General features: G+C 42.4%; 1 protein-coding gene across 11 annotated transcripts in view; it reads left to right on the plus strand.

Moving 5' to 3' along the window:
* MITF (melanocyte inducing transcription factor) overlaps positions 1–24,095 on the plus strand; it is an 832,466-nt gene that overhangs the window by 575,006 nt on the left and 233,365 nt on the right. For all 11 annotated transcript variants that reach the window (XM_086938884.1, XM_086938880.1, XM_086938886.1 and 8 more), the window contains exon 2: positions 22,277–22,526. In XM_086938884.1, the coding sequence (XP_086795010.1) occupies positions 22,277–22,526 (250 nt within the window). The remainder of the gene's footprint in view (positions 1–22,276; positions 22,527–24,095) is intronic.

Below are 24,095 nucleotides of genomic sequence, written 5' to 3' on the forward strand. Positions count from 1 at the left end.
TAAGATTCACCGGCGCAGCCGGAGCCGCTATAACATCATCCCTGCGGGAGTCACAAGATCACCCTAGACACCCTAGACAGCGCCCACACGATACAAGGGTGGGATCAGTCCCTCGGCCACACACCGCAATAGTACGTACTGCGCCACCTCCCTAACGGCAGCTGTTCCTGCTGAGGATACAGACAGGCTTGGAAGTGGGACGGGAAGCGGAGACGCAAGGGGACACATAGAATAAAAAAAATAAACAAAAGGGAATGAGGTCGGGAAGAACACGCACAAACCCACCCAAGAATCCAAGGAGAAAAGTCAAGGCCAAACCTAAATCTCCCGCCGGCATAGCGGATGGAAATTCACCTGCACCACTAATTCCGCCCGTATATCCAATTTTCAGTAACATGAATATGAACCACACTGGCAGATTTGCCTTTCTAAAAGATCCTGCAACAGCACTTTTCGCATTACCAAATACTCCAACAGGCTTGCAAAAACCAATGTCCCCAACTGAAATAAGGCCAGCAGGACCAACATTACTAACAGTACCAAGGTCTCCTCGGAATGCCCATATTATGAATACCGACAAGGCCAATGAAATAGAGGAGACGCATAAGTGCACTAATGCCAGCCTTGTGAAAAGTATTTTTCAATTTCAAGCCCAGGTGCACATGGAGAATAAAAAGGTTAATAAAACGCACAATACTACTCAAGGGCAAGTACAGGAGAAGTTACTAACATCCCACACAGGATCATCTAACACAACGGGTGGCCAGCATGAAGGAAATAAAACAAGGTCCCCTCCCAAAAACAATGAGAATAAATACAACAAAGTTTTGTCAACACCATTAATACCATCAATACCATTAACACCATTAACATCAATCCATGCTATATTTCATGAGCAATCATTAACGGAAAGCCACCCGGCTCAATCCAACAACGAAGCCTGCCACAATTCAGACATAAGTACATATGAACTGGCACATAAGGTGTCTCCATGTAGCCACTCAACCCCTAGATCGGACCAAGCTTTGAGCCCAATATTAAATAAATCCATAGAGACGATAAAGTCAAAGGACTTAAACCTCTGCTGGGCAACTCAAGTACCGATTTACAACAAAGGAAGTACTAAGACACAAGAAACTCGCTCTGACAGCCACACAATTGAAAGTACCCAAGAAGGGCTGAAAATCCGCAGTAAATCAATCGCCTCCGAAACTGAGGCACAGGAATTAACTGGAAGCAAACATGAGGGACAAAAAAACCTTAGCAAAGTAATCCATACCGGAAAGACGAACCAGGAGCAATGACAACCAGTCGGGGTACTAAAAACCTTCCATCACAGGAGCCGTCAAGTAAAATAATACTAGATATATCCAGTGGAACAAACCAAGAGGTGGATATCATTCAACTAACAGATTCTTCGCATGTGACTCATAGTGACTCCCAAGCAGAGCCCTCAATCATAGAAATCTCAAGTGCTTCAGCTGCCCCCAATGTGGCAACAACAAAAACTCCTGAAATACGCCGTCAAATAAGGCAAAAAACCAAAGAGCTAGACAATGATTTAACATCCACAAAGCAAGCGACACACGGACTTTCACCTGGCTGCAACGTTGGAGAACGACCCTGGCAAAAAAGAGGGTATGACATCGGCGATAACCTGGAATCCATAATCACATTGCATAGTGCACTAGGGTGCATATTGGAAACCTCAATCAAAACCCTCAATATGCAATCTGATAAACTGGACATCCAAATACACCTTATGAGCAAAATAGCGGAATACATAGCTAACATAAATAAAAAGCTAGACGACATGGCCAGCGACTTTACCATCTTCAAGGACTTGACCCGACTATGGGTTCCATCTCAAACCTGCACCTGCCATCCAATATTGGAAAAATTAGAGAACTTGCCATCGATACTCACAGATATATTGCAGGAATGCAAACACGCAAATCATAATGCCAATAACACACTAAGTGGATGTGACCTCATCTCTTTTGAGAACTCCAAGAGCCAACAAAACAAACATGCAGACCAATCAAAAGGTCCAGTAAGCCAAATAACAATGGGAAAAATCACACCGCATAAGTCGCAAATAAAACTTGACGATGTAATAGAAGAACCGGAAACAACCGGTGCAACACCACATATCGTACAAAACAATGACCACAAACAACTAGGGCTACAATCACCAAACCGAGATGGGGCGAATCAAAATGATCAGAAACGCTTAACCAAGAGGCAAAAAAAAACGGGCAAGGAAAACCAGAAATCAGCTGTCAAACTGCCCACCCACCAACAAACAGACATTGATCACATTTCCTATCTTTAATCAGGCAAAAACTAAACCAAAGTTAGAACCGAACGCCACAGAGGGGAAACACAATCCATCAATTAAGATAGAGACGGAACACAAAAAACATAAAGACTGCGAAGATAGCCAAATACGACCATGGATAAGCCCCAAGGCTACATCTCAAGTGACAACAACAAAAAAGTTGTCAGAAACCGTGGGAGTTGGACCTGCTAAAAACTCAGAAGCGGGAAATGCTAGTAATGCGGAACTTTGGAGTTCAATAATCACTGCAAGTATTATCGACAACAGTATGGACCAAGGGCTCGGAGCAGCTACTCACCTAAACAAAACTCAAGATAATCTTTTGGATGAATCCCAAAAAACTGAGTCCGTTCCCAAACAAACAGGGCGCACCAGTTTTAATGACAAAAGGAATCACATAAACAAGACCGAGCAAATGAATAGATATGATCTAAGTAACAAGAGACCCCATTGGGCTGCACTTAAAGACACGAATAAAAATCAAAAAAAGCCTCCCTCCATTCGTGTCACATTACCAAGCATCAATGCAACCACAGGGAAAAGTATCACCATATCGTCTGACCATCAAACTCCAGGAAAAACCGACCAAAAGAGTCATAGGCAAATAAGAATAAAGGCGGACAGTCGTATGGATGACCAACCAAAACTTACAATACACATTGGCATTAATGGCACTCAAGCATCTAAAGAGATTGTAAATGCGGAAAGAATAGGTCCATGCCCCGGACCAGCGATTACATGCATTGGGCACCACCGAGAACAGGTGGGACCTAACAGATTGGCCCGTGAGGCAAAAACCACGACAAAAACTCCACCAGTACTAGCTCAGAATGAAACGTACAATCAAATAGGGCAATACCTCCACCTCAATGCAGAGGGTTACGATGATCAAAAATCGACCACTAACAAAAAAGCCCAGTTCAGTAGTAAAACACCCTCTGAGATGCAACTAGCCACAGCGGGGAAGATACTGTTCATTCCCAGCTACGAGCCCCAAGGCAACCAAGACTTCTTAAACCGTGGGAACATTCTCCACCTCACATCCTCCATTCCCAGCCTAACCCACCTAACGTCGGCTGACTTATCATCAGTCGAATTCGTTACGCTAGGAGAGAATGTCCTCAGGGAAGGCACACACCACCTGGAGGAGCCTAGAAGTGGCAAAAAGCATCCTCGCAGAAGTAAGTAAATTTGAAGAGTGGGGAATTTCTCTGAAAGAACAAACAAAAAAGGGCTACCCGTCACCATTGCTAAAAAGATGTAAGAAAAGAGAAGAGCATGCAATCCCGACCACTCATTCAATACTACATGCTGCTAGGGGGGGCGAAACATCATTCAATAGTCACCAGAGACAAACACAAGGCGTTAATGGTAATTGAACCTATTATGAGGCTGGCAAAACTGAAGAAAACGTAATAAAACTACTCTCATGAAACATTGCAGGAGCAAAAAGCATCCTAAACCAAAGCAGGAAAATAGCTACCTGGGATCAATATGGCATCATAGCGCTGCAGGAAACTTGGTCAACTGAGCCAATTGATGTACCAGGAAGACTATGTTTTCATGAAAACGCGACACGCTTTCAGCGCTACGGCCGCGCAAGGGGAGGTTTATCTATCTATATTTCCACCTCATTAAAGATCAATGTCTCCCAAATGCCTGCCTCAGCAACGGATATGCAAATCATTAAGCTGGAGAGCATAATCAAACGCGTGGCAAGGACAATCGTCCTAATCAACATATACGCCCACCCGAAAAAACTGCAAAAAAAAGAACTGTTCCAACGTGTAGTTAATATTGTAACTTCCATCCGTTTAGATCACCCGAGTTGGGAGATCATCGCTACGGGTGATTTTAACTCCAATCTTTACATCAATCGGAGGAAGAGGACAATATCTCAGTGGCAAATGAAATGTGGAATGTCGAATCCCAGGATATTATATCGCCCTTTAGGTCAGATCAAGTGGGTAAGCAACTGGTCTGGGACCTGGAACGACTCGGTCTACGGGTATTAAATGGAAGATCTGTGCACGATAAACCCCCAGCAGCCACTTACATAGGTCATAATACAAACTCAACTCTGGACTACACATTAATAACATTGCCCTTATTGAACCTAGTCAAAAAATTTCAAATAATCAGCACTCCAGACAGTGATCATTCCATGCAACATATTGAAATGAAATTAAACTCCCCTAGGTATACAATGGCTCCAAAAATACCAGGACAATTATCAACCTTCAACCTGAAGCGTCTTAAGTGGACAAGCAAAACACTATCCCAAATAGCGTTGGATGCTAAGAACCTATTACAAACGGTCATGGTTGACAATGATCTTTGTGCAGAAACCTGGGCTAACTTCCTGGAAGGATTGCCAAAATCAAGCAGCAAGGCCAGGAGGCAGAGCAGTTCCATGACCAAAACCAAATTCTCAATAACTACTCTTGCTATGAAAAAACATCTTCAAAAGCTTACAAGACAGGTACAAGGTTCAAGTACAAAGCAAAGTACCTGGCAAGAAGTTCGGTTAATTAGGAAAGAGTACAAAAAGCTAGTATGGATGGAAAAAAGGAAAAAACACAATGACTTCTGGGCCAAACTGATGCTTAATACTAAAAAAGCAGACTCCAGGGCGTTCTGGATGCAAATCAATGCAATCAATAGAACAGCACAACCGACAAGCATGAAATGCTTGTCGGTTAACATCTGGGTCCAACACATAATTGACACATTTGCGGTAAAACCAGTGGAGCTCCAGGCCACGATGGGTACAACAGCACCTGAAATTACAAGAAGCAGGATCAAGGAATGCAAATTCTTTTCCAGTCCCAGTGTCATGCTCAACTGCATGGAGGGTTTGGACCAATCAACCTGGTCAGCTGACGTTCAACGAATATGTTCTATAATTAAGAAAGGCAAGCAAGAGAGTGCACTGGGGCCAAATGGCATCCCGCAGGCGATCTATAAAGAGGACCCTGAATTTTGGGCAAGCAAATTTAATCTTCTATTCCGATCAATTAGCAACTCTGGTCGGGCCCCGGAAAGTTGGAGGGGTGCCATCATTAACCCCATCTATAAAGGCGGTGATCGCAAAAATCCAACAAATTACCGCTTAATTGCTCTGATTGATGCAGAGGCAAAATACTATGCATCCCTGGTGCTAGCCGATCTAATACAGTGGTCGGACAAGAACAGCAAGATCCCGTTAAATCAAACAGGGTTTCGTCGCGGAACTGGTACAATGGCTAATGCAATGGCGCTGAGCATGATTGGCGAAAGCAGTCTACTTAACCACCGGGAACTATACACCTGTTTTGTCGACTTTAAAGCGGCATTTGATCGTGTTAGTAGGAATCTGCTATGGGCCAAATTGAAAAAGCAGGGTCTGCCAGAGTCAATCCTAATGCCAATCATCGACCTGTATAGTAACACCTGGATGCAGGTAAAAATCAATAATGGACAAAGGCTAACCAGGAAGATACACACCTTTGATGGGTTGAAGCAAGGTTGTGTGTTGGCTCCCCACCTCTTCAATTTATTTATGGCCGACTTAACACCAAGGCTCGATCTGATCAATGCTCATCCTCCTCGGCTGGGCACGCTTCGTGTAACACACCTATCCTACGCTGATGATGTGGTCCTGTTAAGCCAGACTCAAATAGGCCTGCGTCGGCTACTACAGGAGCTGACCCGCTACACAAAACAGAACAGGATAGAAATAAACAGTGCGAAAACAAAAACCATGGTCATAACCCGACGCCATAAACCACCACCAACCTTTACCATAGACAATGTCAAACTGGAAGCAGTCGGAAGTTACAAGTATCTGGGGATACTACTGGATAAGCGTCTCAATTTCCAGGCACAATTCAACAGCATGGAAAAGAAGGGCATGGCCCTAATGCACGCCTTTATGAGCTTAGCTACCGAACTCAAAGGTTTTTTGGTTTCGCCATTGTTAACAATAATGAAAGCTAAACTTATACCAACGATAGCCTACGGGAGCATTTTGCACCATGGCAAGAGTGCACAACTTTTGGATACAGTGCAAATGAAAATTTACAAACGAGTCTTCGTGCTACCAAGTAAAGCATCCCCGGCCCAGGTTAGACTGGAACTTGGCCTGAAATCTCAAGTGCTACTGAGGAAGTATGAGACCATAACATTCTGGTACAATGTCTGGATGCACCAAGAGATCATGATCTATCGTGCTATGTGGGAAACCATCATTAAATGTCCACACTCAAACTATGCCAAGTACCTTAAAATTTCAATGGAATCAACAAATCTGGCTGGACTATGGGAATCCAAGCTCCAAGTATCTCAATTCAAACAGGTGGTCAGGAAGGCAGCCATTAAACACATTGTTGGACGACAAAATAGCTTTCAGTCTCCAATCACATGCCTGGATGACTATTCAATCATACAAAAAACTAGTGCCGGCGCACTTCCTGGACCTGGCCTTTTCACCTTATATCAAACGCAAATATCTTAATATAAGGTTGGGTTGTTTGCCAACCAATGCCGAGCATCCTAAGTGGAAGTCCCAAGAAAGTGAAGGGTGCGGGCTATGCTGTGCAGCAAGACAAGACTTTATTCACCTGATTTGCATCTGCCCGGCTCTCATACAGGAACGTCGGAACTGGTTGAAAGCCAAGTTCAAGCAGTTTGGAATACGTACCTGTAGGTCTGCGATTATACAAACATTATGCACCGCAGACCCGCAATTCATTTGTAGATCAATCAAATTTATTGAGTATTTTGAGAAAAAGCATAGAACATTGGCAAAACCTTGAACTTGGAATTGTTATTTTTTACTCCAGAAAGACACTTGCTTTTACCCCCAATTTTAACTTTTATCATTTCACATTAGTGTAAATTCTCAGTGTGTTTTTAGCATATTATCATATTTGTATCTTTGTAATGGTTTTAATTAACTATACAATAAAGTACTCATTCATTCAGTATGCATTTTCCTTAAGTTGAGCTTGTCTGCTCTGCACCATAGCTACCAGGGAGTTGAGCCCATGATTAAATTATTGAGACTCTGTTTTACAAGAACAGGTTTGAGGCTTTAAACCTTGTGTTGGACTTCCTTCCATCCCAATTAAAGATCCAGTTTCTTACATTTATGTTCAGTGGTGGGACCCTTAACTTGTGTTAGCAGTGAAATGCATTCAAAGGTCAAAATTACTTATTTATAAAGCGTACAATTACCTCAAGAGGGTGTTGGGGCTAAAGGCACTGGAGTGGGAGGTCACAACTACCTAGAGGATGGACTAGAACAGTCAGGTTGTTTAAGCTCTAGAGAGTTTCCGTAAGGTAGGAAAATGAATTTTCTCCCACACACATCCTGTAGATGGTAAGGATCTGTACCAGTTTCTTAGAGGAAGATCTAAGATGATAGCTGACGGAGATTGAACATGTTTTTTAGATAAGAAGGCCCTGAGGCATTATTTGCTTTATGGGTCATATAAAGGGATTTAGAGGCTGCCAGTGTAAGGTCTTAAGGTGATAAGACACTGTTGTAGAAGGTAGTTTAAGAATGAGGTGAGCTGCTGCATTTTTCTACCACTTGAAGGTAGCAGAGGAGGTAGTCCGGTAAGCCAAAATGAAGTGCCCTATAACAGTGGTTCTTAACCTGTGATTCGAGGACCCCTCAGGGTCCGCGAGGCCTACTGGGGGGTCCACAACTGTTACCAAATTAAATAATATTAAAATTAATAACATATGTACAAATAACAAAGCAAAAATGAAAATGTGAAAACATTTTCTAGATTTCAATGTGAATTAAACTTACAAATTCTATATTTGAACATTTGTTTGGTGTATGCTAGTTTTTGTATGCTATGTGAGTATTGTTTTGAAGTTCAGATCATAGAAATGGCTTAGGCCGGGGTTCCCCAGCTTCCAATAATGGTGGTCCCAGGATTCCATTAATGATTCAGTGGGGGTCCACAGAAGCCAAAAGATGAAGAACCTTTGCACTATAATATTCCAGTATCAAAATGATTAGAGAATGCACTAAGGTTTTTTTCAGAATCTGGAAGCAGAGGGAGAAATTTCTTAGCATGAGCAGCATAGTCAAGCACATACAGCTACCCTTCTTCATTTGATTCTTGAAAGTAAGTTTCATGTCCATTTAGAAAGCAAGATTTTTTACTGATGTCACTGGACTGGGGAAGGGTTTATTTCTGTTGGTTACCAATCCAGAGACTACAGTATTGTGTAATGGTCAAATAGAACAGCCTTGGGTTTTTCACTTTTTAGCTTGAGCAAGTTGGATTGGATCAGCGAACCAACTGCACTCATGCACACCCTGAAAGTAGAATTCGTCTGAGCTTGGTATTCACAGGATACAATGATTTGTGTGTCATCTGCATACAATATTATCTCAAATCCAAATGACTGAACCAGGGATGCTGAACCAGGGATGCCAGAGAGTGTTGTCTGCACATGATATAATTTCAAATCCAAAAAATCGAGCCAGGGAAGCCAATGAAAGAAGATAATAACAACGCTTGGCTGATGTAAGATGCCTGAGGAGCCCCACAGTTGGCTGTGGTTGAGTTAAATGGGTAGAAGTTTATCCTTTGAGGTAGCATGCATGCCAAACAATGTCAAACCCTGACAAAAGATCTAACCGTGTGAGAAATGGATGAGAGTCCTTGATCCAGTTTAGACCAGGTAGCTGCCACCAAGACTGTTAAGGTGCTGTACAATGGACTGTGATATCAATGAGCTTCTAAGTAGCTTGAGATTTTCTTATTGGTGACTTTTTTTAAGATCTTGGAAAGGAATAGAAAACAAAGAAATTGGACCGTATTTATAAGTATATTAGGATCTACAGTAGTTTTTTTTGTTTTCTTTGTTTCCACTGATCGTGGTAGAGTGGCTGAACATATTGCAATATTACACAGCTCAGTGATCAAAGGCAGAAGGACCTCCAAACCAGGGCAAAATGTGTGGAGGGCATGTATCACTAATGAAAGCTGATTTAATAGAGGGCATAATTAGTGAAGAGAGGTGAAAACAGGCTAAGGGAAGGTTGCCCTGAGGTCTGTCGTGCGCTAGAATTGCCAGGGATTTCCACCTGGGCATGGGGAGTAAGAGGGGGGATTTGTTTCGGAGCTCTGAGATTTTATTAGAGAAAAATGAAGACAGATTTCATCCGAGCTTGGGTGAGAATGGGTTCGTACTGATCTATGCCTGTGGTTGCATAAGCCCTTAGCGAAAAAGAAAGATGTCTCTGGGTGGATTGCCAGATGGTTTTATTTTGTTGGTGTAAACATGTGTCTTTATGATAACGTCCAAAACTCCTCGGCCAGAGTAGTCCTCAACCTTCTGCGCCACTGCCACATCACCCAACACATGCGGACACTCCATTGGCTCCCTGTCGAGAAGAGAATCACCTTCTAATTCATCTTGGATACTAATCTGTGGACCTTAACCGTAACTTTTTGGAAACATGGAAGGCGTTAGCATGCCAAAGCTTCGGAGCATGTGCAACCAGATAGGGCTGAAGTTGAGCAGAGAATACAGAATCGGAAGCGGACGATTTCCACCCTGCTGATTAACCCTTCAAAGAGGTCTGCCAGCTGCAGACCACCTTAAAGGAGAATGAGGAGATTGAAGTAAACCAAGTAGAAGACATACAGTCATGTATTTTGTTACAGGAAATCTTCAACATTACCTATGTTGGGAAGGCTTTTGGCATTGATTACCCCTTTTGACAAATCCTAACAGTAGAAGACTTGCACTGTAATAATTCTGGCTAGAATCTCTTCATAGGGTTTTACAGGCTTAGCTGTCTGCCAGGATCTTGTAATAAAAACAAAACTAATAAATAATGCATACATCCATGTATATAAATATATATCTATATAGATACATAGGGTTCCATGGGTCTTCCGACTTCTGCCACTGGTCTGCTAGAGTGCCATTTACAGTCTGCTTTGATCTATGATGGTTCAGTCTTTAGTTCCATCGCCCTGTGAATGGCGGCATTATCTGATCAAGTGCGAACATCAATCTGAAAATGTGTGTGCTTTATTATCAGGGCTTGTTGCCCGTCCTTTAGTTTTCAATGTTCTTGTTACGTAGTTTCCCTTTAATTTCTGTGCACCTCCTGTTTTTATATTATTTCTTTTCTGGATACCATAGCTCCCCAGGCATTAATAATGGGCTGCTTGCTTGTCGCTCATTTCATCTGCTGTGCGCAGCATCCCAGGTGGCTCTTTAAGAAAACCAGACGACCATACTAGATACATGTAAGATATGCCTCTCTGTACAGTGTACTAAAATGAAGAACACTATGTAGAGAGTGCGAGATATCCCCAGAGGAAGACAGAGGCAGTAAGTAGATAATACTAACTCTCTTTTTGTGATAGTTTAAGTAAGCAGTTAGGCTTATCAGAGGACAGTGTTAAGCAATTGTTGTATTCACAGAGGAAATAAATGAGACACACACTGAAAAATAAATTTGAGACCATTTTTGTGTAAAAATAACAAGTTTCTGTATATATGTTTTGAGAAGCAAGACTTCAAATCGGAGATATGCGTTGTACAGTTTTAAAATACTTCAATAAATACTTGGTAGACTGTGGTAGTCGGAATAAAAGACAGTGCAGTTCAAAGTAAGCAGTACTTTCAGTGTCTAGGCACACGACGGTTGATACCGTCAAATATTTACCATCGCGATCAGCGCTTGAATCCTGGTAGGCATATAGCTTTAATGGAGTTCAGTAGACTGCCAACACAGTTACTGTCGCAGTCACCGGCAGCACATCACTATAGTTCTATGGATGCACCACCAGCCCAGCAGGCGTGGTTGCTGGGATGAAGGTGTAGTCTTGGATGGTGGAGTACCGATGACGCAGTTACCCTTGCGGTCGCTGCAAGGAGGACTACCCCGAGGAGTTTCGGAGGTCCTCGCTACCTGTGACAGTCGGAGGGCTTCCTCTCCGGCTGGATGAATGCCCTTGGAGTCCCAGGACTCGGTTGCAATGGCAGTCAAGATGTACCTGGAGCAGGAGTACCAGATGTCGTGGATGCTGGATGTCGGAGTTCCCCGGCACCGGTCGGACAACGGGTGAGTTACTGGGTAGACCGTCACGGAGGAGAGGCAGTTGTGCCAACGTTTCTGCTTCCACCGTCGGGGCCACCAGCAGGGGGGACAGGCTCTCAGGAGCAGGGCTGTTCCCAACGCCAGTCACAGTGCTGAGAGGATCCCTTGAGGTGAGGTGAAGGAGGCTAGCTGCTACGTTTTTTTCACATTTATGAGTCACTTCGACACAAGTGCTGGTCCTCAACCACCATATTTCTTTACTGGCGGTCACCGGGAACTATCACCTGTAGCCCAAAGGGAGGTTTTTGGCAATTTGCAGAAGGCTGGAGGGCTCTGGGGTTTCTTAAAGGCTCAACAGGTTCCAGGAAGGACAGCAGGTTGCAGAGGTCGAGTCTTGAGCAGCGCAGGAGTTTATGGCAGTTACTTCTACTTCGGATCTAAGTTCTGGAACCACAGCGATCTTCTTCTGTCATATTATTGCATTTGTTGAATCTGCTTTCAGGGTCTAGGGTGCCACCTAAACACCAAATTTAGGGGAGTTACAGGGGAGTAAATGGTAGAGACCAATGGGTCTCTTATCTGGGGTGTCTACACCCACTATTATGCCACCGTCTTGTTGGAGAGGGGGCATAGCCCTGATTGGATAAGTCCCACCATCTTCAAGATGGTGGGCACTGAAAAATGTGCTTTACTTCGCCTCCAGCACCTGAGGAGTGGAGTTGGTGAAAGGGGGCACACCTCCAATTCTAACTTAGTTTTCCCGCCGGTTCTCCTGCCAAAAGTGGGTGTTTAAACCGGGAACTGCCACCTGCTGATAGCCCTTGCTCATTGCACCATCAGGATTCAAGCAAACCGGGCCGAAGACGGCTGTAATGCCAGAAACCGGTCCCCGGGAGCTTGTTTCCTTCCCAGTGTAAGAATTGGCTTTTGTAGTTTGGTTTGCCCTGTTCCCATCATGCACTGGGACAGGAACAGACTAATTTGCATACAGCCAGGTTCTGAAACTGGGATGGTGCAGTGAGCTAAAAAACGGTGTTGGATCTAGCCCTGATCTCTTGACTGGGTGAGAGCTTTCTGCTTAATTCAGAGACTCTGTCCCTCACCACCCCTTGTTGTAAATATTTTTGTCCACCCTAAGCGTGGAAGGGTATTCTCAGATGTGAGACCCTTGCTCATTGCACCATCAGGATTCAAGCAAACCGGGCCGAAGACGGCTGTAATGCCAGAAACCGGTCCCCGGGAGCTTGTTTCCTTCCCAGTGTAAGAATTGGCTTTTGTAGTTTGGTTTGCCCTGTTCCCATCATGCACTGGGACAGGAACAGACTAATATGCATACAGCCAGGTTCTGAAACTGGGATGGTGCAGTGAGCTAAAAAACGGTGTTGGATCTAGCCCTGATCTCTTGACTGGGTGAGAGCTTTCTGCTTAATTCAGAGACTCTGTCCCTCACCACCCCTTGTTGTAAATACCTGCTGATAGCAGCAGAGGCTGGGGTCGCATTACAAAGGCAGCATGGCCTTTGATGCTTTCCTCTTGAGCACTGTGCTCATTCTGAGGGAGGAGGTGAGACACCTACACCCTGGATGTGCTTTGTTTCTGGCATCAGAAAATAGGGACTATCGACCCAGGGGTCAACGTGTCTGTGGTGGCAGGCTGCCTGAAGCCAGTGAGAGCCCTATTGTAAATAATCTAGGGCAACTTCAAAACAATGAAAATATCAGAACATGTCAGCTAAAAACAGTGACACTAGTATTTAGAAAATTACAAAACAATGTATTCAAAATTCATAATTCTATTTTAAATATATATATATATATATATATATATATATACATATACATATACATATATATATATATATATATATATATATATATATATATATATATATATATATATATATATAGTCTGTTTGATAATGCAGTTCATGGATAAGTCAAAGTTGATTTAACAAAACATCTAGTTGAACACATGATTATTAGGGTGGTTTCCAGATTGTCGTGGCGCATTTCGGCAGAACACTGCCTTCCTCAGGAGTGCCACCACTGAATGTTGTGCTCAAAATGGTAAGTATTTCAACAGATGAGGACATTGGATAAATAATGCGCAAGATTCCAGACTTCAACCAAATATTGTATATGATGAAAGATGTCTCAAAATGAGATTGAGCCAGCAGGCCACAGTGAATGTATTTTTTTCTTGCAAAAGAAAGGAATATATATTAATATACTGACAGTGAATGGGTAGAAGATCTTCTCTTATAACATCTAAACCTTCAGACTGGCAAATGATGAACCTGGCAGGGTGGACGAGCTGCCAGTCCACTAGATCTTGCAACATATGCTGGGTGTGTTCATGCCATCAATGGTGCAAACAGCTCATTCACTGACTCAGGTCACGTAGACTGAAGCGCCCAGATTTGGAAATACTGAAACTGATGACTATACCAGGGTTGGTAGATTTTCAGGGAGCACCTCTGAGGTGCCCTCTGAGTACATGTTTCAATAAATCCAACACTGGGATCAATGTGTGTTTATTGAGCGGAGTTGTTTTGTACGAAACACTCCTTGGTTCAGTGAAGCCCTAATGGTGCTGTGGAACTCGAGCTGTTGAGTTTCCAGACCATGTACTCTCTATGGCTTCACTGGCACTTACAATATTTAAGAATAGACGTAACTATTGTGGGGGCATACCTGCTCAGGCAGTTATGCCCACGCCTGAGATATAGTGCACCCTGCCTTAGGGCTTGTAAGGCCTGCTAGACTTACCCATACCTTAAGTAGTGCTGCTTTGACATGGCACACAGGCAGTGTGCCATGTCGACTTTGTCGGTTTTTGTCTGCGCCGAGGCATGCAAGCTGCAGTAGCAGTTAGCATGGCCTTGGTGAGGGGTCCTCAAGGGACCCTCTTCAGTGCCAATGCTCTAGGTACTAGGCAAATCATTGACTAGGGACTTACAGGGGGGTCTGAAGTTGTGCCAATCATGGTGCAGTTTTGTGGAAAGACCACTGGTACGAGGAACCTGGACAACAGGGACCCAGTACACTACAGTCAAAGTTGCAACAAAAGCCAGGTACAAAGTAGGGAGAGGTACTGCTACTGAAACCCACTTTCCCACAGTTTTCATTTGTAGGTAAATTGTTGTAATATTTCTTGTGCTGCTGTTGATTTCTAGGTAAAATGAAATGTTTTAGTGATCAATATTTGCATTATACATGATCCTTATCACGTAATGTTTCCTTTAAGAAATCAGCTCGGAAATATAGCTAGAAAAGATAAAAGGTTTCTAATGGACCGTTTTTAGCATTTTTTACATGTAATGTTTCGGTACCGGATTCTTTATCATATAGGTGACAGATACAGAATAATGCTTAAATTTGTTTCATCATTGTGCCTATTGGCAACTCAAGGCAGGGTTAGTCCCCTGTGCTATTGTGGTTCAGAGATAACAGGATCTTCTTGGCATCCATTTCGGCTTCCATTTTGGCAGGGTGTCTTGGCTCGTTATTTTATAAGCTTTAATGACGCAAGGAAAGTACATGCTGTAGAAGTTATGATGCTTGCGATTGAGCCAACGTTTCATAATTATACACAGATGCAACATCCTACACAGAACCAGAGAAGCATTTGCGACAACTTCTTTTTTTTTTTTTAGTTCAAAGTGTTATTTCTGGTGTTTGAATAAAAGGAAAAATTGCATAAAGCAGAGGTCTCAGGTTTCCCAGGTCCATGCTGGATTAACTCATCGGTCCAGGATTTTTGCCCTCCATTCTGGGAAGTAGTCCTGGTTTTATAAAAAGATGTGGAGGACCATAAATCACAGAATGTAAAGCACAAAACCTGGACTGGAGAAGGTACTCACACATGCACCTAGGATACTTGAGAGTTCTGTATACAATTAGGGGTCCATTAGGATGGTGGGCGGATCGCCCCTGCCGGGCCGGTGGTAGCCACCGCTGGCCTGGCGGGGGCAATCCACCCACCATCCATACCTGAAAGACCCCCGTCATATTAGTATGCCTGGGGGGTCCGCGGCGGACGGAAAGACTTTCCGCTGGTCGACTTGTTGCCTGGGCGGAAACCGAGCATGATATGGTGATGGTGTCTGCAAGACACCCCCATCCATATTAGGATGCAGGCGGAGAGCAGCCTTTCCATGGCGGGCATGCAGTTTTTGCTTCTGGGGGCCCGTTGCGGACCCCCAGGGTGTTGTGGAGGGTGAGGTGCACATGGGGGGTGCCTATGGCACCCCCCTTATTGCAATGCACTACGTGGCAGGCACCACGTGGTGCTGCCATGTATTGCATGGCAATGCTGTGCACAGTACTTTTAGATTGCGAGTGGGTCTGCAGCCAGCAGATCCACCCGCAATGTAAAAGACCCAGGATGCACCCGCCAGTGTGGCGGGCGCATCCTAATGCCAATGGCCGGACAGCCGCAACTTCAGCGGTCGGTCCCTGGCTCCCTTGCGAAAGTACGCCCGCCATCGTAATAACCCCCTTAATGCTGATTTTGTACTTAATGTGGGCATTTCAGAGTCTTGGTCTTTCTAGAGCCCTGGCCCTTTTCCTGAGTCCGGAATAAATAGAATGGCCTGCAATGAAAACATCTACTGGTTGGTCATCTCTGTATTCTAGAACTAAAGGGTTGGTTTACCCACCCAGCAGTATGCCACAAAACTAAAAAAAATCATAAAAGTTCATAAGAAAATATAATCATAATAACTTTCCATGATCAATTTGCGGTGATTCCACTACATGCTAGCATACTCTTCAAACCTCATTGTGTAATCAACAAGGCAAGCGAACAAGCAACTTCCCCTGTCTCAAGGACAAACTGTTCATCTCAGAAAACACCTTCAAAGGCTGCAGAAGATTAATGTTGTGTTCTATATAAAAATTCAGTATTGGAAGTGGGTATGTGCCAGCTGTAAGTGGACATAATCATCACGGTTGTGATCCAGGCACATTTGTAAACATGCACTTGCAAAGCCTATAGGTTTGTCATTTGACCATTGGCAACAGGAATTCCAAAGGGAGATTTTTTAATTGGAGGGAGAGCTAGAGAAAAGGAAACTTCTGTCACTACAACTTTATAAGACCACTAGTGAATGGTATGTTATGTGTTTTAGTTTGTCAGTTTCCTAGTCTGTAGAACTTGAACATCCTCCCAGAGACTGGCAGCCTTTCACTAGACACCGATGTCACCAGAAAGCAGGTCTGCCTCATAGAAATCTTCACTCGATCTTTTCTTTGTGCCATCTACACATTACAATCCACTTCTACAGATCCTATGTTTGACACAATAAAATCTACTAAGTTCATAACTCACATTGAAGTACTCACAAACACATAGAAATTTCATACTGCATTCAAAAATATTGTTTTCTGTGTACAATGCATACATAAGACAAATAAGTACATATGGTGCACATGCTTTTCACATGTAAAATAGTTAATCATGCATTCCATCGTAGGTGGAAGGATACACAAGAACAGACCATGAAAGGACATTAAGACCAAAATATACTTGTGGGTTGAACCATAGTACTAGTGACATTGTCATATCGACGGCTGTAGAGTCCTGTGCCAAAGAAGCCAATGCCCTATGGACACTGGCTAATAGACCCTTTCTTTAAATATAGTGTATAGAATATTAATGTTATACCTAATGGGAGAGGTTCAGTTGTATATCAAACTTGAAAAGGGATTCTAAATGGACGATGCGGATAACTGGCCAAATGTGTGCGAACATAACCTCCTTTTATTGAGAGGCAATTGATAAGACACTACTCCACATTACGCTTAACAAGGCAAACCTTAGAAACCCAATGCAACCTACTAATAAATGTCATATTGTTTGGCAGTATTTATTTCTGCCTCTAGATTGCTAGTGACAGGAGTTACAACCAGTTGTATTGCATGTACCTCTGGAGGTAATGTCAGTCACCCCTGGTGGTAAGATGGTAGAGTAGATTCCACTGCAAGAGGCAGACTAATGAGCAGTGTTTACCGAGGACGGTATTCCAGCTGCCCATCTCATAATATGACCCATGGGCTTGCACTCCTAAATTTTCTATTTGCCATTGCATGTTCAAGAAACAAAATGGATTGTTTTAGGCGTTTCTTTCCTTTGTATTATGTTCTGTTTTTTGAAGGTAAAGCGGGTTATTCAGAAAGGTTGACTTATTTCCTTGTACATATTCTTAAAATCTGAAAATCTAAGATGCAGAAGAATTTGTCCGACAGTAGTTATTCAAACAAATCTGCTTAGCATAGAAGTCGATTCTGATAAATCCGTAATTACTTTAGGACAGTGCCTTATTTGTCTGCACTTTTGTTTCGTCCTAATATTTAAAGCTGCTTTGGCTATAATTTGTTCAAAGCCTAATTTTTTAGCACCTTAAAATAAAAACATTGTTCTGCCACTTGAGAGTTCAAAATGAAGTGAAATTAGCGCCCCGTTAATATGTTATGCTATTTGTCCACCAAAATTGGAAGGGGTTGAAGTAAAAAACCCAGAGTGTAAGGTTTTCATCTGAGATGTGAAAATATGGTTCTGCTAATTGCGAAAGGGTTTTTATTTTAAGTACAGCGGCCAATCGCTGGTCCTGAGCGGCTAATTAGTGCGATTACTCCACAGCTGCATTAGTCTCCTTATCAAAAGGATCAGCCTCGTTTGGGAATGTTTCGCCTTGACAGGCCTTAAATAGCAGGATGGTGTTTTTCTTTTTTTTTAAAAAAAATAAGTCGTATGGTCAGGAACTCTGTTTGATCTTTCCAAAAATAATACTGAGACGTCTCTCTTGGTATCACTGCCGTCTGCTTCGAGTTCCCACACAAAATACGTTCTCCCACAGATGGCTGTTTTAGGTCGGTCCTGGGCCCCTGAAGTTCGGTGGGGGCGGCTTTCAGCCGATGGCCCATAAATGTCTGTGAGGTAAAGAAACTAAGGGGCCCCTCTTCACATTCTGTAGGGGGAGCCCATGATTTGTAGATACGCCAATGCCTTGGAATTAAATATTGGGGGGCCTTGACACTTGGAAACTAACACACTTCATGCTTCCAACATGCAATCAAATATATTCCTAGCGTCCTCCCGGTAACATTCTCAAAACTTTTTGGGACCTTAATAGCCCTGATCCAGAGATTCATATATTCCAGAAAGCGCTTTCCAAGGGTTTTATGTTTGTTCATATGTGTCTGTGTATTTATTCATGCGTCTGCAGTTTCAATTTACATATTTCACTTACCAGACAGTAAACGTGGACATGAAGGGCCCCTCACTACAAAATAATGTTCTGCTGGTCTAGCCAATCAAATGGACCTTTTTGTGTTGCTTCACCTGCAGAAAGTGCAATGCCTTCCTCTGTTCCTTAACCTGAATCTGAGCATCTGTAGGGTTGGTGCTGTTCTCATGTCTGCCTTTTAAAGAAATGCCCGGCCGGACCAGATCTCTGGTTTGGCACATGTTCATATGGTGGCTCCTTCGCTCTAGCCTGTTATCTTTCCTCTTAGGTTCTGGGCTGGTTGCCATCTGTATTGGACCTAGAACACAAACCATTTTCTGTGTGTTTGTGTGACACATTCATGGAACAAGAAACATTAAGTTGTAGTTCACAGTGTCGCAAAAGTCTATATTACTCATTCAGCGTGTCACAAAGGTCTACCGATTGTACAAGAAGAATTATTAACTACTGCATACGTAGTCTCTGATATGTGGGTAAAAATGTCACTTGCAGGGGAGAGGTGTGGCGCCATGGCCAGGGCGACTGACGCTGGATGCTGGGGAATACGGTTCGATCCCTGCAATGAAAACATCATGCTCCGGCGGCAGGGGTCTGCCCAGCACCATGCGACTCTGGGCAATAGCTCGCTTAATCTTCCCAACGGCCCTCAGCGCCTTGAGACCCCTTCGGGGGTGATTCATGCGCTATACAAGTACTGGATTTATTTACTTGCCAAGCGAATGCAGTGCAATTGAGGTCACCCACACAATTGTTATTTATGCTGCTTTTCCCACACCTTTCTGAGCTTCTAAACTTACACTTTAGTGTCTTCACTCTTGCACGGTAGAGCAAAACCGTGTACAGTAGGAATGTAGGTGAATCACATACACTTGCTTTCATGGACTTTCTTCTCTGTGTTAATGTAGCTCAGGGAAGAAGTTAAAAAGTGCTGCTTGCAGTGCAGAGATGCATACCACACGCCCAGAGATTCATGATTTTGTGTGTTGGTGTTTTAACAAAGTTCTCCAACTATGTCTGCTCTCAGATGTAGCTTCTCAATACCTGTTGCCAAAGACAGCTATATTTCTTTGTCACTTCTTTTTTTTTTAAACTTGTTTTTACTCTATCTTTTTCCAGCTCTCATGTCACTGTTGTAGGCCTCATAGCTATTTCTTTTGTCTAGATGCCACACTTTAACTTGTCTTTAGTGTCATCATAAATTACATCTACTAGATGCTCGCATTTTCCATATCCCAAGACACACAGAACTTCATCATACATTAATCTCAATCCAACCAAATGATGCTGGCCCTTTATTGCCAGCATCTTTATTATTAAGATTGAACCGGACTCGAGTGTTCCGAGATCATCAATCTTTGCTTTATGTGAATTTAAATTACCCCAGCACTCTCCTTGCTAGTCTTTCTGACCACACTTTAACTCTGTAAATGTGTCTATAATACTGTCAGCCTATCTGTCCGTTTATAGGAAGCTACAATTATTTCTGTACACGTGTTCATGCTCTTGCTTTAAGCATGGCGGGTGGGGGACTTGCTTTCTCACTTCTTACCATCTCTATCCTGTCATGTTCAGAAACTAAGGTTTGTTTTTAATCTACTACAAGTAGAAAGACCCTAAAATTTACTAAGTCATTGTTTTCTCTGCTAGGCCATTATAATTTGGTATCCGTTGATTTGGCAATTGTGTACAATAAGGGTATCTTGATTTATCAACAGTTATTTGTGGACTGTCTTTCTCAATATTGTTCGCAGTTTCGGTTATGATTAATAATAAAATTGTAACCATGCTTTCATAGTTGAGTGACCAAACAGATGCACAGTGCCTCCCAATTCTAACTAGTCAGGACATGTGCCTGAATGCATAGCCTGAACCATTCTGTTAAATCATCCCCTCAGACAAAATTGTGGTTTTGTTTTCCCAGAATGCCCACTATTAAAATCCTACATTTCTGTCATGTTTGTCCTACACATTACTGGTTCATGCCTGAAATGAGAAATACATCTGTATATAGTATGTGTTTATGTATGTATTGGCCTGCGGGTTAAAGACTAGAAGACTAGATGTGATGTTCTTTCTGGGTTTTTGGTATATACTATAAATACTATGCTGTTAAATCTTAGGGAATGGTTGAACAAGTTTGCAAAATCATGTTTTTTTTTTTACTAGTAGTGAATCTAATTTTTTTGTCTACATCAAGGTTTTCTGCTCCTTCCTAAGCCCCAATTTATAGTACAACTGTTTATCTATTAAACGAGCATTTCATATCAGATTTCTGGAGGCATGGTGCAAATGTCATACCTCTTTCAATAAACCAATATTCATTATCTGTATCCTTCTTCAACTAGACAGCTCACAGACACTGTAACTCAATGGAGTAGCCTTTTCAGCCAAAGAAGGATATCCCCTTGTAAATCTACCTTGTGTGCTGATTTTTACCTGCAAGGAGGGCAAGGGCTTAAACCCAGGAACATATCTTATGATTTGCAAAGATCTGTGTAGGACGGAGACTCATTCAGTAGAACTCAAAACATTTTCCTAATGGGATTTATCAAGTCCTAGAACATGAGTGAGAAAGAATGGGCACTACTTAAGTCTGGAATAATGAAGTTTTATTATCTGTTATAGGGAAGTATATATTTCACAGTGATCAATTATCCTATAGGTCATGCTCGTTGATACGGTCAATGAATTATTCAGTGTTGATACCAGATTTTGCAAGACTTTAATGATGCATATTATTGTTTAGCTCAACAATTATACTGTGAATATTAGTCTGGACTGATGCACACATTCTTGTGATCATGTTAATATGTACCATAGGTTTGATGTCTTGATTTCATAGTTTAATACAAGATTGGCTGAGGTTTTACATAGATGTATTGATTTTGACTTTTACTGATTTCTCTTTAGAATATTGGTCACATTTAGGCACATAGATAAATGATGAACAATGGACTCATGTGTTGTCTTTCATTTTTAAATGTAGGACTTTATGTCCCTTCATGTTAATAACTCAGAATTGGTGTGCACTCCGTAGGCTGCAAATGCACTTACGTTGGCCCCGTGAAAAATTCCTCAAAAGGTTTATAGTTGGTGAAACGTATCTGTCATACTGCCACAGCGGGCTGTGCCACCCAGTTAATTTCTCAGCACCATCTGTCTCTGCAGCACTGCCTGTCTAATATGCCACTTTCTATTCTCTCTCGGATCCTTCCTATTAAATTTCTTCACTTTATAATGTGTTGTTAATACCTACTAGTAGCATCTGTTTCATAAAATCTCTGTTGTGCTGGCCAAAGAATAATTTTACCAGAATTTGCCATTTGTACACCTTCCACTAAAATTGAAATAATATATTTCTTGCAAATAAAAATATGTTTTAATTTTCTGAAAATAGTTTAGACATGGTACTGAAGACCAAATACAAAGAGCATCTCATGCAACATTTTCCTTCTGAACACCGTTAGTTTCTAATTATGCTGTGTTTGTGCAGTGTTTTTCACATCTCATCATAATTTCCTTCTCTTGTTAGAAGCAAGCTAAGTTCTTCACTGTGTCTGCATTATCACTATTCCTGGCTAATTAAGAAACTGAGCCTTTGCCACTTACCTTCCCACAGCAGTTCATCCGAGCATCCTGGCGCTGCCAAGCCGCCACTAAGCTCCTCCAGTATGACATCACGGATCTTGCTACGGCAGCAGCTCATGCGTGAACAGATGCAGCAGCAGGAGCGACGCGAGCAGCAACAGAAGCAGCAAGCGGCTCTGTTCATGCAACAGAGAGTACCAGTCGGTCAGACTCCAGCCATCAACGTTACCGTCCCGTCTAGCCTCCCCCCTTCCGCTCAGGTACCAATGGAGGTTCTCAAGGTATGTGAGTTTGCTCAGCCTTTCTATGCATCATATTTATTTGTTTGCATTATTTTTTTGTCTGAAATATTCCAAAGCAGTGAACAACTCTAAACTCATATTTAAGCCAAGGGAGAACCATTGTGATCTGAGGTGATGAGAACCTCCTGGTATTTAACCCACATTTCTAATAAATATAATATCCTTTCTTTTTTAGTGGTGGTTTAACTCTAAAAATAATAAACAAAATGTGCATATATTTCACCTCGGACACAAATATTGCTGTGATTTGGCTTTGTATTAATACTACCTACTTAAATAGAAGATCCAAACCAAGATATTCCATGTATTTGTAAATAAAACTATTTCCGAAGAGGAGTGACAAACCTTGCACACCACATCTTCCCAGAAAGGCTCTGAAACGCACAAAGAGACTCCAGTTTTTATGCGGCTTGCTACTTTAATCCCTTTTTTGCCCAAATGAGTTCACTGCTTTTACTAGTTTTGTCTCCTTGTTAGACGCGACAGTGCGGGAGCTTGTTAGGAGCACTCTACAGGGAGACAGCAGCGTCCTAATTACCGGAAAATTGCAACCTGCTTAGAATAGACCCGATTTCACACACACTGAGACTTAGTCCAGATTTCAGGACCTTTTAATTAAATACAGCGAAAAATATGGATATAACCACAGAGGGGCAGTTACAAATCGAAACATAAGAGTAACTCCCGTGGTTCTATTTTTAGATGTCTTCACTTTCATTTCAGTGTGAAATAAAGGTGGTGCACACACTACACCATGACTGACAGGCTGAATAAATGACTTGCATGTACATTAAATAGCCAAAAACAAATAGGCGAAGAGTTGCAGTGTAAGATTTTATGTGTGCCAGCTTTGTTGGGTAATATAGATTCATTGTTAACGTAATTTCACGCTTATTTTAAAGAGGCGATGCCTTGGAATTTGGCTCTACCAGCTGCTAAAAGGTGGTATCTTTTGTGGGCGTCCAGAAACGTTTTTAATAGGACGGATGACGCCTACTGCTAGCACAGCTATAGTTACATTTTGATTGACGTTGATCACAGGAACCTTTTTTTCGGTTCTTTGTAAGGTTGCAAAGTTAGGTAAATGTGTCAGCAGCTGAGATTTTGGTCTTAAAGTTCTGATGAGTGGAGATTTCCGCAGGAGTAAGGAAATGGATGATCTTAATGAATTTATGGATATCTGACAGTGATTTAGGAAATCAAACTAAAGTATTCAGGTGTGTTTATTTTAATACCATATTCTGAAGTGTTTTTTTCCCAGTGTATATAGTGTGAAATTCGGCATTGCTTTTGGGAGCTTATGACATTTTCATATCAGTACAGATTGCTGAAAGAAGGGTGCAGCTCCATGAGTTGTCAGGCTAGTTATTGCATCAGGGATTGAATGCACTTGATCAACCAGAAAAGAAGCAGCATGCTAGTTTCAAAAGGTGGTCCCAGGGCTGATCCTCTGGCACAACAGCCCTTTGCGAGGCCGAGGGCAGCACCAGCACAAGACACCAGGCAGCTGACTGGAGCATTACGTTTTCTAGGGAAGGAGTAGCACGT

The sequence above is a fragment of the Lissotriton vulgaris genome, chromosome 9 (assembly GCF_964263255.1).
Source record: "Lissotriton vulgaris chromosome 9, aLisVul1.2, whole genome shotgun sequence".
NCBI classification, from domain to species: Eukaryota; Metazoa; Chordata; class Amphibia; order Caudata; family Salamandridae; genus Lissotriton; species Lissotriton vulgaris.